The 15,471-nt window shown below is 40.2% G+C and overlaps 1 protein-coding gene across 1 annotated transcript; it reads left to right on the top strand.

Moving 5' to 3' along the window:
- The first annotated feature begins 3,603 nt into the window (after positions 1-3,603).
- LOC147906329 (putative methyltransferase At1g29790) lies at positions 3,604-5,025 on the top strand. The gene has a single exon (XM_087390827.1). It carries the CDS (start codon positions 3,604-3,606, stop codon positions 5,023-5,025), a length of 1,422 nt encoding a protein of 473 aa, XP_087246953.1.
- Positions 5,026-15,471: the final 10,446 nt, after the last annotated feature.

Here is a 15,471-nt window from a genome sequence, read left to right on the forward strand (position 1 = left end):
TGTGGTTTTATGTGTGCTTTTTTTGTGTTTTTTTGTGCTTTTATGTGCTTTGAGGTATGCTTTTATGTGCATTTTGGTGCTTTTATGTGCTTTTAGGTATGCTTTTATGTGCGTGCATGTGCTTTTTTATGATTTTATGTGTGCTTTTTTGTACTTTGAGGTGTGATTTTATGTGCTTTTTGTGCTTTTATGTACTTTCAGGCGTGCTTGCATGTGTTTTTTTGTGCATTGTATTTGCTTTATGCACTTTCATGTGCTTTATTGTGCTTTTATGTGTGCTTTTGTGTGCTTTGAGGTGTGCTTTTATGTGCTTTCATGTTTTTTTTGTGTGCTTTTTTTGTGCTTTTATGTGCTTGCATGTGTTTTTATGGATAATTTAAGGGTCATAGGTGTGTTTTTATGTGCTTGCATGTGTTTTTTAATGCTTTTTTGTGCTTTATGTGCTTTGAGGTGTGCATTATGGTGCTTTTTTGTTGCTTTTATGTACTTCCAGGTATGCTTCTATGTGCTTGCATGTGTTTTTTTGTGCTTTATGCAGTTTCATGTGCTTTATTGTGCTTTTATGTATGCTTTTCTATGCTTTTATGTGCTTTGAGGTGTGCTTTTATGTGCTTTTTGGTGCTTCTATGTGCTTTCAAGTTTTCTTTTATGTGCTTGCATGTGTTTTGTTGTGCTTGTTAGATATGCTCAATGCCCCACCCTCCTGGTAACCACCAGTGGTCCAAGGTGCTCAAGTTGTAAGGCCCCCATATGAGGAGAAGCCATGTGTGAGCCCAGGACACTGGATGGATCTTGACTTGCATGTCAAATGAGGTCTATCAATGAGACTGTTGATGGTAGAAAGGTGATCGTGTGGGAGCCCCTTATTCTTGCTGGGGCTTGAGGGCCAGCGGCCCCCCTAGTGGGGGTTTGAGGGCGAGAGCCCCCGTATAGGGAATATTCCCTGAATATTCCATGGATGACTAGTCGGTTCCACCGACTAGGTTGACTGGTCGGCTCCACCGACTAGGTCGACTGATCGACTCCACCGACTATGTTGATCTGACTACCATCCTCATAGCTATAAAGAGGCGACCTCCCTAGTCCATTGTATCATATCAGTTCAGATCAGATCAGATCTTCTAGCTAGTAGCTCTTCACCTAGTATCTGTCTAGATCGCCATCTAAGCTCCATTGTGGGAGCACACGGGTGGACGGAGCCATCATCTGTACTACATTAGTATTGAAGGAAAAGTTTGTTCCTCTCCAGTTTGCTGTGTACTCTATATTCTTTGTTCAGTTTCTGTTCGACTGCGCTGTGTAATTTAACAGTGCTTTTATGTGCTTTGAGGTGTGCTTTTTTCCTGGGGGATTCACAAGAGGAAACTTATGATATCACGTGAGTGTACAATAGGGGTTTTTTTTTAATGAGGCATAAGCTTATACATTAGGGGTGGGGGGCCTTTTATTTTTTCCCAATATTGAATTTAAGTTAGGGGGGCCATGCCATATTTAAGAGGGGGGGACATAGTATAGGCTACCTTGGATAACTAGTCCAAACAAGTTTGGTTTTGTGTATGGTTTTAAATAGTCATAGGGAAAGTAATCTAAATTTTCTTATTGTGTGATCTAAATGCTTGAGAAAGAATGTAGATTTAAGGAAAGGGGGGACATAATAGAATTTTGGTGGTATCTTATAAGCTTAAATAGGGGTGTTTTATCATCCTACATGGATCTTAAATAGGGGGTTTTCTTGAAGTTCATGCACGCAGGTGACATCCCCCTTTCATGAAGAGTGAATCCCCCGGGGCTTTTTTGTACTTTCAAGTGTGCTTTTATGTGTGCTTTGTATGTGCTTTATGTAGTTTCATGTGCTTTATTGTGCTTTTTTTTGTGCTTTTATGTGTGCCTTTTGTGTGCTTTTTTGTGCTTTTATGTGCTTTGAGGTGTGCTTTTATGTGCTTTCATGTATTTTTTTATGTGCTTTTTTTGTGCTTTCAAGTTTGTTTTATTTGCTTACTTGTGCTTCCATGTGCTTTCTTGTGCTTTTTGTGTGCTTTTTTGTGCTTTAATGTGCACGTGCTTGTGCTTCCATGTGCTTGCTTGTGTTTTTGTTTCCATGTGCTTTTTTATGTGATTTATGGTGTTTTCATGTGAATTTATGTGCAAAGTCTGGTCAATTCGCAGCAGGAGAGATACAAACAAGCGCTACAACAGTATAACTACTGTGTGCAACTTAAGGAGTGGGCAGAACACTCCTTGCAGCTTACAGTTTCTCCACAGCCTGTCACACCAACTGTTGTAGTGTCTGACAAAGTATTCATTGGACCATACACAACATGTTCTGCATGTGGTTTTGATTTTGATTCTTCGTGCTTGGAGGTGTTCTCACTGCCCTACAAACATGTCTACCACTTTATGTGCTTTGTGCACATATGTTTGGTGAAAGGGATGTGTGTAGAGAACAATTGTATGCAAACAGTTCGAGAACAGTTCCTCCAAGGGTGAAGAAGATGCTTGGATTGCCTCCTCCTGAAAAAGGTAACACATATATTTATCCAACTGTGGGCAATTATTTACATTTGCTTCTTATCATTTCTCCTTACCAATGCTTGGTTTAGTTGCTAATGTCCATTGTTTCTTCTAGAATAATTTTCTAGTGCAACCGTGCAAAATATTACAGATAACACCACTGAAGCTGAGCAAAACCCAGATGATCAGCATAAAAACCTAGTTTTGGAAAATCCAGGAGGAATATTCGAGGAGATGCACAGTGGTTTTGTTGAAGACTGCGGAGGGTTCGCATCTGGAAGTGAATGCGAGTTTATGCAACAGCTGCGTGGAAAGAGGGGGAGAAGTGTTGGTTACAGGAGGGAAAGCCCTCTAAGCACACCGGAGACCACGTCATTTAAGCACGCCGGGACCAGCGGAGACCACCAGAGGCCACACCATCAAAGCGGCATGTCGAAGTTGAGGGTGCACATGTGTCTCCAAAGAAGACACCACGAAGATCTCCTAGGAGGAAAGAAGAGATTGAGGAGGAGCTCTCAAAGAGGACGGTGAAGATAAAGAGGGAGAGGATCCAAATGTCAAGGCATTGAAGTTACATTTTTGCCTTTAAAATTTCATCCATTAAGAAAAATGTTGTGTCCAATGTGATGCTTAAACACGTAGGTTTGTCATGTCAAGTCGCTTGCTTCTTGAGCAATGAGAACTTGAACTTCGTGATGTGCCAAGCTGCGCACATAGAATGATTGTGAAATCGAAGATGAACAAGAGGTTGCAGGCAACAAGTTGCGGTAAGTTGGAAATCTTGTTGTTGTGATTGGGAAATTCAAAAGAGTGGCGAGGGGGGCGGAATGCAGCCACGAGAAGGAACCACCCATGCGCACGTTCTCCTGCTGTTGCCCACGTTTTTCGAGCAAGGCACGAACAGGCACGCTTGGGCCTCACTATTCTGCATTCAGCAATCAACGGGCCAGGACTCATCGCGCCTCACCCAGCTGCAAGATTGATTTTCATGCATAAGCAACCAAGTACCGGGTAGATCTGCGATGTAGAAGAAACGTCGGTTCAGTTGCAATGCAGCTTCCTGCCTTTGGCAACACCATCACGTGATTTGCAATGCAGCGTCCCGCCTTGCCCCATCTTAGACCTAAGCTCGCCACTTTCGTCTTCAGCCTCCAGGTGATTCTCGCCCTGCTCGTGATCCTCGTCAGTGCCACCAGCCTCTTCCGCCTCTATTCCACGGGTGTCTTCTCTCGAGCGGATGCTTTCCGTAGTACTGGTGGGAGTGCCGCTGGGGATGAGGTGGTTTCCATGACGAGCAGAATCACAGAGTTGCAAGCGAGGGTGAAAAAGACAATCGAGCATCCGTCGGCCCCATCCGACGAGAACTGGCAAATCCAACAGAATGTCTTGTTGTCGGACGTTCTCTTACTTCTCGACCACGTCAATACTTACTTGCTGAATTTGCAGCTCTCGCGGATGAAGGTTGTAGGCGATACTACTGCTGAGGGCGTCGTAGTAGAAGAAGGAGACGAAGCAGACGAAGAAGAAAGAGATACGTCACCTCTGGCGAATTTCTTCTTGACGGAAGAGATCCGCAAGTACCTGAGGGTGAAGGAGAGTCGCTACAAGAAGAAAACATTTCTGGGAGCCAACAGTTCCGTGGGCGCGATCGGGCATGCGTGCGTGGCCATGAAGGCAGAGCTGGAGGAGTACATGGACTACGACGTGGGAGATCTGTGCAAAGACGATTGGCCACTGGGTCAGAAGCTGATGGTGCACGGGTGCGATCCGCTGCCGCGCAGGAGGTGTATGGCGAGGGCACCGCCACTGTATCAGAAGCCGCTACCAATGAACGAATCGTTGTGGGCGATCCCGGACGATCGGAACGTGAGGTGGTCAAAGTACACCTGCAGGGATTTCGAGTGCTTGAGGAACAGCAGCAGGAGGAGGGGATTCTTCAAGTGCTCGGATTGCTTCAAGCTGGAGGAGCAGGAGGCGAAGAGATGGGTGAGCAATTCGACGATGGAGGCTGATTTCGTGATAGAGGACGTGCTGAGGCTGAAGCCAGGAGAGATCCGAATCGGCTTAGATTTCAGCGTGGGAGTGGGAAGCTTTGCAGCTCGGATGCGGGAGCACAATGTCACCATTGTGTCTTCCACGCTCAACGTGGGAGCTCCCTTCAACGAGATGATCGCCCTGCGTGGCCTCCTTCCCCTCTACATCTCGCTTAACCAGCGCCTCCCTTTCTTCGACAACACCCTCGACCTCATCCACACCACCCTCTTCTTCGATGGATGGATCGACCTCCAGTTCTTGGACTTCGTCATCTTCGACTGGGATCGCGTCCTCCGCCCCGGGGGCTTGCTCTGGATCGATCGATTCTTCTGCGAGAAGAAGGATATGGATGACTACTTGTACATGTTCTCGCAGCTCCGCTACAAAAGGCTCAAGTGGGTTGTCACGCGGAAACTGGACAAGGATGACAAAGAGCTCTATTTCTCTGCCGTCTTGGAGAAACCAGCCCGGCCTTTCTAAGCAAGCAAGAAGAGCTACTTACAAGTTACAACCCTCTGCAGTAAGTACCAGCTGCCGTTCTGAATTTCTGTTCACTTAGCAAGCTCAATTCATCACAGTTCCACTCTATACAATGGCCAAACTACTACTTGTTCTTGACGAAAAGGCAGTAAGTGCTCGCCCCTCAAGAACACCCTCTTATGTAGCATTTTAAACAAAAATAATCATCATCACGCCCATTCGAAACTTTACGAGTAGTTGAATCTTTTGTATACGCTCCCTTGGGGGCCACATTAGAGAAACAAAGCATGGTTATTTTCAAGGTCCCAATATAACATACTCACATGCAAGAATTTGTTGCCTACTTCCATGGGTCAAGTAAAGATTTTTAATAGTAATTGTGATGCATAGAGTGATCCATCAATCTCTACAAATGTCCTTCCTTGAAGACATTTTCTTTGCCATCACACGAATTGTAGCCCTCATGACTTTTATATTGTCTCCTTTTATACATCCCCCATATAAGGCCAATTGCATTTCCAAGACTCATGACATGTCAACATCTCTAATACATATGTGAGAAAATTGTGTTGAAATCGAATAATAGAGCATCAAAAGTGGAACTATGCTAAACATAAAGAATATCATGGAATTGTAGCAAAATCTAGATGCTTCCCACACTATGCTAGAATTATAATTAGAAATAGTGTGCAACAAAACACAAAACTAGGTTCAAAACAGGGCAGAAGTAACATGACATAGACTGAAGATGTTGATGATGAACTACTGATCCTCAAACTAGCTGAGTTAGAAAATAGCCATAGTTTCTAGAAACTATGCTAGTAGAAAACAAAATCCAAGGCTTGGAGGTAGAACTGTGATTACATTGAGCGACTATTGTAGACAACAAACAACAAGCATCATTGATGAAGCTAGTCGAGATACAGTTTCTTGAACTAGATTTATCCTGAGAACTACACTAGAACTTGAGATAGATTTGCCAAAGTTTGAAATAGCACCAAACAAAATTATTTGTGCTTCAATCCACACAAAGGCAAAAATGCATTGCAAGAATGAGTTGAAGATCTTGAAAAGGCATTGGATTTTGCAAAATTATGTTGTGTAGATAGAAGCTAGTTTGCAGTCTCTCTTTCAAACAATGAATGGTCATGAGAAATTCACTGTAGCTATGACTAGAAGGATCCTCAGCACTATGGCTAGACAACAAAGCACTATACAAGTACCAGTAACAAAGCATGCATGATGTAGTTAGTGACAACACAACATCCAATGGCAACTAACAATGGTATCTCATGGCATCATGTGGCATATGATTTTATGCAGTGGCTCTTGTGTGCAATGAGACAAGAACTCATGATGGTTCACTACCAATATCAGATTAGGGTTGCCAAGCCATTTTGACAAAAAAATATGTATTGATGGGGGGGGATTGATATCTATTGATGGTAACACAATGGAGAAGAATTTCTCAACAAGACAAGGCTTTAAAATTGCAAAGCATATGAGTAAAGTTTATAATATATGGTAAATTTTACATGTTCAAGCCCCAGTCCTTCCAAGCTCTTATAGTAGCTCATGATTAATGACATCGATATACATATAAAGAGTTTCGAAGTTATATTAACAACTTTATTAGTTAATGAAGTGGAACTAACATATCTCTTATGCATATTGTGATACATGCAAGACTTTAAGAACAAATGCTTCTCATGCTCTAATTTTCCACAACCTTGATCAATTGCCCCTCTTTGCAACCTTAGTCATAGAATTTATTTAGAGAAGTTCTCTTCAAATACCGTGGCTACTTTGTGATGATTGTCCCCTTGATTCACATCTCTCAAGTAATTGGAATCAAATTATTACATGTCATCGATAATATAAGGCAAAGCTCCATGCTTTTAAAATTCTCTTACAATGATTCTTTCTTTTGGTTTAATAAGCCTTTACTTTCTAATTATTCCCAAACTAAGCGCAAGTCTTCCAACAAGGAAATCCAAAGGCTAAATTAAGGACGATAACTTAAAACAAATAATAAAGACATGTAGTCATGTATCCATTTAAATATATGTTTATATATACAAAAGGACTCACAAGCTATCTTTCTTCTTGGCTAGTTCGAGTACATCAAGAATAGGGGTCTTTGAATCCCCTAGTGGATTCCTAGATAACATCTAGCCACAACAACACTAATATCCTCCTCTTTTACTACCAAAGACATAACCTTGCTGTCAATGCCCTGCCATGAATGTTCGATCCAAAGGCATTGATAACAGCCAGGCGATGTACCAAAATGACTTTGTCGGCATTTCGAGTCATGTTGGAGTATCCGATAGCGTGCGACAATGCTTTGCACTTCAGCAGCTCCGAAGGACCTCGAGGAGAAATTTTGCTATAAAAGACCAGGATATGCTCTGTGACTTTGCCAAGGTAATGGTATCAAGATGAAACCTGAGAGCAACACAATGTCTTGGATATAAATAAGAGTCCTTGTCCTAAAGTGTAGAATCCCCCAAATTAGTAGGGTTCCTCCTTAATTTGAGCAGTAGTAGAGGTAGGGGGAGTGGGGACTGGGGCAAAAGTAGAGGGAGCATTAGCTAGGGAAGGGATAGCTGAAGAGAGGTTCCCACTCTTCCTTTTGTTGGAAAAAGAATCCATCTCTGTTTATATCCATTGGTCATGAGTATCATTATAGTTTAAGATGGCTTCATCAAGGCTCTCTTGTTCATCTCCCACCAAGAAGAGAAGAGTTCATCATCATTTAGTATAAACCTAATTAACCTAAAAGTTGTTTCTAGTAGTCCAAATAAACCATAGTGCCTAAGCTTTAATCTATGCCTAGTTCACCCATTTCACTTTAAGGGCATCCCCAAAGAGGATTTCTTTTTGAGCTTTTGTATCTACATGAATTTCCAGACTCTTCTAGCATGAGGGAAAACTAGAAATAGATGAAAAATGCCTTCTTTGCATCCTAAGCACCTCTTGCAATTTCTAACTCCTTTACCAATGATCAAACCCTAGACATTTTTCCATACAACCATATGGAGAATGAGCCAAAGAAGAGTGGATGCCCTTTTAGGAATGGATTTACTCCTTATTTTGCAAAACCTAGATTTTCATTAGTAACTACTATCTTGTAGCTTCCACCTAGTGTTAAGGACTCTAAAAACTTATTCAATGATAGAAACAACAGTAGGGATGGGGAAAAAATGAGAGTTGCCAATCCATCTAAATTCCATCTTGTAAACCAAGGATGCACTCCCTTTCCACTGTTTTTCTCCCTTTCAAAGATCAATCCTACCCATGACTTGTAAAACTCCCTCTTGATCTTTGGCCATATTTTCCACCTCGTTAATTTTGTTCCTATCTTTGGAGACCTTTTTTATTAAGTATCCTATCTTTGGAGACCTTTTTTATTAAGTATCCTAGCTTTCTCAAATTCATTGTCCTTGAGGGGTTTCCTTTAAAGATTATTGGAATGCTCCCTTTCTTGAGAACATAATTTGTCTTTTCATGTCCTCAAAGGACTTCCATAGAGACTGTTAAAATGACACCCTCTTCCTTTGGATTTTTGCAGAAGGCCCATCTCACTTTTGAGACTCTTGTGTCTCCTACCCAAAGAAAGGATTTACAAGTTTAGCACAAAATCATCTACATATGGCAAAATTAATTGCTAGCAATGGAACCTCTCCATACAATATGCCCATGAATTATGAAAATTCATTAATGTAGAGTCCAAATGTGGAGGGCCAGACAATAGTACCCTTTATTAAAATCGATGGTTAGTAACTAGCTCCCCAAACCTATCTTATGTGTAGTATAGAACCTACGTCTATGACCTTGTGATTTAAATTGATAGCTACCCATAAAGCATCATTCTAATCAATGTCTAATTCCTAGAGTTGTGAGACAAGTCAGGTCTTTACCATCACAATAGAGCCATTATAGTTGGTAATGGTTGCAAGCTCTTACTGTCATGCCTACATAAGGATTCCACGGGGCCATTTTGCACTTGGGCATTACAACTGGCTACATGGGGCACTTGCCATGAGAAGTGTGTGGCCCAGCAACAAAGAGGCAAGATTGGCATGGTCATTTGAGCTTGAAATGTCCTAGGATAGGGCTGTACATGCTGCCTAGGGGTCAAGGATATATAGGGCCAAGTAAGCCATCCAAGTGAAAGATGAGTAGACAAGGCTAGCCCTCTTGTGGGGTTGGTAAGTCAGAATTGGGCATGAAGGGCCCCTAGTTAGCATACCTATTTCTAAGCTTAGTTGGCATGTTGAAGGGGAGGGGAAATACACGCCATCCTCTTCTTAAAAAGGGATCCTTATTCCCTATAATCTCCATTGATAACAAGCCACATATATCCAAAGGGCATGTGGCTAGGAGGACGGAGCTATGGGGCATAGATGAGCACATTTGCTTATATGATAGCATTCTCTTGGATTATTAGGTTAGCCCTCTAGTTGCCTATGTGTTGAGTTAAAAGGTCCCTAGTAACACCCTTGGGTTTTCCCTTGACCATATATTGTGGTGCATGCTAATAAATGTTTCTTGCTATCTATGGTTGATGTGTTCCTACGGCACCACCACCACCAAATAGCACACTCTTTCCTTGTGTCTGAGTTATTTCTTAATATCCAAGAGGATCCCATCTGGACCATCACACTGTACTTCAATGTTTTCTTAGTTTTTCATCGACTTGCCATTTAATGAAGCATCCTTAAGGCATTAGTTGATGCACACTGGAAGGAACGAGCAGAGATGAGGAAATAAGCAAAAAACGAGCTAGAGGATGCAATCTGAAAAAGCTCAAGAGAGACATAGTGTAGAGAATTAACTTCTTTTGTTCCAATGTACACCATTTTATCCATGCTCTCTTGGCTAGGCTAGAGCACTTGGATTAGGCCCAATGGTTCATATAGACTTGCACCACAGCAACATCTTGCTTGATTTTATTTCAAATGGTGCATGTTGAGTTGGGACCATTGATTGGAGAATGGTAAAATATATTTCAAAGAACTTTACAAAGGCTTTCAAAAAAATCAAGCGATGTTAGGATGAGTGTAATGAGCATTGGGCATGGAAGATTCTCAAGGGAAACAAGACCATGCTTGAAAACATTGTCTTGCACAATAGTTATAGGGTTTTGTAGTACAAGTGAGTCAAAGTACACAATCTAACGAGTTTTCCCTTGGCAAGATATCACCAAAATAGTAACATTTTTCTTTTATGTCTATAAACATTTCAATTTGGGTATTTGCATGCTTGACCATGCACACTTGTCCATTTTGATATACGTTGGTCATAGATGATGACAAAAACCCCATCGAAGAGGCCTGCACTTGAAGATGCCATGCAAAAAAGGTTGGAATAATAGAGGAAGGAGCTTAGAAGACTACACTAAGTACCTAGTCTCTAGAATTGATGATTACAAAGGTATTTATAAATATTCACAATAAGTTCAAATATCACTAGATTGGAATAAATACTACCTTTAGGATGTAGTTGGGGCATTGTGAATTTTCAATTATGCCTTTTGGACTAACTAATGCTTTAGCTACCCTTGATTGAATGATGAACCAAATTATTAAATAAACAACAAGAATATAACCTAGAATAGAGAAACACCACAAACACGTAGAATTAGTCTTGAAGGAAAACCAACTATGTCTTGAGTAATTTCTTGTAAGGTCAAATTGAATATTTGGGCCATATGTATTTGTTGATAGGATCCATGTAGATATAAAGAAAATAAAATGTATGGTTACATGGACAAGTACTTTAGAGATGTATGAGTTGAGATCATGTTAGGGTTATATAGCAAGAAGATTTTCAAGAACTTTATACCTATTTCTCATCCATTAACATAAGTTTCATAGAAAACAAAAATACATTTGTTGGAATCTTTGACAATACAAACGTTTTGAATCTTTAAAATAATATCTTGTGTTATGGATACCAGATTTTATCAAATGATTTCTCATTGTTGAAAGTAAAGCTAGTTGGATTAGACCAACCGTTTTGTAGGAAAAACATCCCATAGCATATGAAAGCCAAAAGTTGACACTAGTAGAGTGCAAATATGGTACATATGGATCAATAGAGAAATACCAAGAATACAGAAACACCACAAACACCTAGAATTAGTCTTGAAGGAAAACCAACTATGTCTTGAGTAGTTTCTTGTAAGGGCAAACTTTTACATGGTATTAGAGCCTTCCCATGGTGCCTATACTCTTGTTGAATGATGAAGTTCATCTCCTCTCCACTTTCGCATGGTATTAGAGCCTTCCCATGGGACCTATACTCTTGTTGGATGATGAAGTTTATTGTGGAAGATGTTGAGTTTTTATATGTGTTGAGCTTCAATGAGGCATTGTATTCACCCTCCATCTCCATCTTTCTTGTGGAGTACTCTAATCCACTCATGCATTCATGGCCTTGTATCTTGGGATGTGGATGGAGATGATCTATGTTGAGATACTCCACAACACATGCTTCATGTTTTCTTGAGCATGCAGGACCCCATGCTTGCATTTTTCATCGCCAAGTTGTAGAGGGAGTTGTAAAAGCACTTTTGATTTAAGAAGCTCTTGATTTTGATTTATCAAGAAGTTATGTATTTTCAAGTCCTTATGCTTAACATGCTGAGCCTTGTACCAAGTTTGGTAAATGAGGAAGAAGAAGTAGAGTCTTTGTGACTCAACATCTATGAGAAAGGCTATAAGAAAAAGAAACAAAGATGTTCTATGAGAAAAACTAGAGATATGGTTGTGCCTTCAAAAAGAGTGCGAGATAAAGGATGACCCTCTTAGCATAGACAAATTTTTTACCAATCCAATGAAATTCATGGCAATGCTAGTTCAATTTGTAGTTTGAGGTCTTGCCAAATCTTGTTGGTCCTAAGTATGTCAATTTTCCCATGCACTTGAATAGAGGCTTCAACTCAATGAAGATAGCAATTTGCAATCCAACCTTGAGGAGTAACTTTCCTACCCTCCATAATTCTCAAGAAATACTTGATAGATTCAGAATAGAGAACTACCTTCCAAGCACCTAGTGCAATGGTTCCATGTTTGGAAAGAAACACGATGTTTTCTAGCATTTTTTAAAATCAAGATTGTGGACTTGGGATATAGTCATCGTTTCTAAATAAAAGTTGTCATCATGCAGATAGTTTCTCTATCACCATGAAATAAACATTGTGGTCCTTTTTCCACTTTGTAGAGGAGAATAATCACGTTCTCCATCATCCCCACATGAAAATGTGCATGCCTAAGGATTCCACCTCAATAAACTAGACCTTGCCTCAAGCCTTCTTGCTAAAATCAGATCCCAGTGCTCACATTCTAAATGCAATGTACCATGTCCCTAATTTTAATAGATGCATAATGTCATCCATCATCCTACAGAGCAAATATAGTCACACACACACACACACACACACACTTCCCTTATTTTGTTAAGAAACCCCCCCAATTTTTTCTTGTACCTCCTTTGAAAATTCCCATCATGTCCCTATCATAGTTGTTGTGATAAACAACCAAAAAAAGATCCCCCCATACTTTCCTTTAGAAATATTTTATGTATCTTAAAAAAAAAACCCCCCTTTTTTCTTTTTACTCCCTTTAAAAATATATTTCCTATTTAAACTTTTTTCAAATTTTCCTATATTTTCATTTAATTAGTTATCTTGTCCTAATTTATCTTTCCTTTACCCCCCCCCTTTTTTTTAATTTTCTAATTATTTTAAAAGAAAAAACCAAACACCCCTCCCACCACATTTTAAAATCCTCTATCTTTTCTCCAAATGGCACTTAGATTAAGGCTTTCCCTAGAGCCACCTAAACTACCCACCTCTCTAGAATATTTATTAAACCCCCCCTCACCCCCCCTCACCTGCTACATTTTTTCCCACTTGGCATGCACATTAATGCTTTCCCTAAAGCTGCCTACTTGCCTGCCTCGCTAAAACAGTGATTTCACCTAAAGCCTACCTACATGCCCGACTACCCGACTACTTAGCCTTTACTAACTAAGCCTTTACTTAGTCTCTACCTGTTGTGCTACACTCTTGCGATTCTACTCCTACTCTCCGTAAATACTAAGCCTATAACTCTCTGCATATTGCACTGCACTGCGTTGCCCACTGCTCTATGCTCTATACTTCCGGAACCGTGCTCCCAACTCCTTGCTCCTGTGCTACCTTGCCTCTCGGATCATTTTGCCTCCCTCCCATACTTCATATTAGGTGACCTCTCCCTTCATTACTCGTGGATTGTACTGCTGCTCACGCGACTGTGCCAAGAATACTATTCACCTCGACGTCCAGACTACATGGATGCTCAAGTTTTTTCAAAGAGTTTAAAAAACCTCCTTTCTTTTCTATTTTTATTGACATACGTGTCACCCCCATATCCCCTCTCCTCTTCCACCCTCTACATACACACCCTCCCTTGTCCCCCCCCCCCCCCCCTTATCCCTTTTCTTTATTTCTTGTTTGCTAAAATTCCCCCTTCTCTATCTACCTCGTTCTTTTAAAAGGGAAAACCCCCCCTTTTTTTTCGTAGTTAAAACTGTTTTTAACCCCCTTTTTTTCTTTTCTTTTCTTTTTCTTTTTTCTTTTAAATTAATAACTATTTCTTAATTAGTTACTTAAATGCTTCCTACTTTAAAATATTTTAAAGCATGTACCCTAACTATGGGTTTAATTTCTAAGAATATCATGGTTAGGCCTTGTTCCTACCACTTTTTCTATAGTAAAAGAATTTTTTAACGTGGCGACCTTGGAATAGACCCCCATGGATTATTTGAATACAATATCAATGATTATCATGGTTTCATGGACTATAGCTGAGTTTATGTCACCTAATTACTTGCTTGGTAGTTTCCTCTTCTCAATTTAATCTTTTCTAGGTCATTTTAGGTGCCTAGATAGGGTCTTTTTTATAGGTACCATATGAAAATTTAATATGCCTAATATCTTAACAATATTACCAACTTTTACTTACCAAGTCAATCATTTCTTTGCTCAACCTATTCTTTTGTTCCTATATGAGATATATGTTCTTCCTACTGGCAAAATAATTTTTAATTAAAGCATTAAAAAAAAAAAGTTCTAGTCATAAGGGTGTGATGCCCCCCTTTTTACTCCTTTTAAAGATGAGAAGCTAATTATCTCTTGTAAGGAACAGGATCCCCCTTCTTGTACTTTCTAATGTGTTGATACTACATCTTTTTTTCATTTCGGAATCCTGGTAGGTGTCTTGCTCTTTGGTATAAGCGATAACAGGCTGGGGTTTACAGGCATTACCTGTCTTCCCTCACGAAACTATGATGTTCTAACACATTGTTTTGTTTGGATGGTGGCAAGTAAGTGGACCCCAACCTCAGAGTGGAGATTACTGGATGGATTCAACACTTTGTACTTACCAATATTCATACATCAAATAATTTTTGAAAATAAAGTCTTTTCCACCTTTTTTTGAGCATCGTGTGCCGTGTTGTTTAGAGGTTTCTTTTTTTTTAACACACACACACCCAAACCTTGTTAACCTTTGGCCGGGTTAACCATGGATCATGTTGGTAATCCTTGGTTGGACTACCACATTTTCCATGTCACGTGCCATGTTGCTCATTAAAACATTTATCGAGTTAGGTAAGAACAACTATTTTTTGCATAACTCAGAACTTTTTTACATGTGTAACAGGATTGCTGGAATGATTTCTTATTGAAACTTGGATTCAAAGATGACATTTGTTTCCCTCTGGCCCAAGGCATTCAGACTATACTTGCATGTTTTCCAAAGAGTGGATTCCATCAAAAGTTTATTAAATTTGAGGAAGAAGCAAAGAGAAAGGACACTCCTTCTGCTATTGGTATTGCTTCTATTAATGACTAGCTGCAATTACTCAAAACTTTTTGAAAGGATCCAAACACCACCAATGCAGCTTTTGATTCATTTTTGCGGTGGCTCATCGATGCCAACACTTCCGATGAGTAAGATTTAGAGTTCTACCACACAAGGCTCTCCCAGCCATTGTGAACAAACTCTTACTGGTAAATAACTTACCCTTGATTCCCTTACCTACCCAAATTGCCTGTATTCCCTTGAATACTTTGGTTGATGTTGATGGACTTGATCCAGCTAAGAAAGAAGCCTTAGCAAGCCTAACCCAAAACTTTGCCCCCTCTGAAAATTCTTCTGACAACCCTCTTTTTGAGTTTGCTTCCTTCATTCCTCTCCTTCCCCCTAGACAACTTGAGTTGGATTCTAGTGGTCTCATTCACAAACTCTTGACCTTTGAGACTATCAACCACCGAGCTCCCTTCACCTTTGATTCCCTTATTACTTTATGTAGTCTGTCTTCTGAAGTAGTTGACCAATGCAAGATATCTGTCTAGCAAGGCAAACATTTCCTCTCAGCTGACCTCAATTTTAC

Source organism: Dipteris shenzhenensis, chromosome 1 (genome assembly GCF_047967505.1).
Source record: "Dipteris shenzhenensis isolate YYH24624 ecotype China chromosome 1, Dip_SZ_1.0, whole genome shotgun sequence".
NCBI lineage: Eukaryota > Viridiplantae > Streptophyta > Polypodiopsida > Gleicheniales > Dipteridaceae > Dipteris > Dipteris shenzhenensis.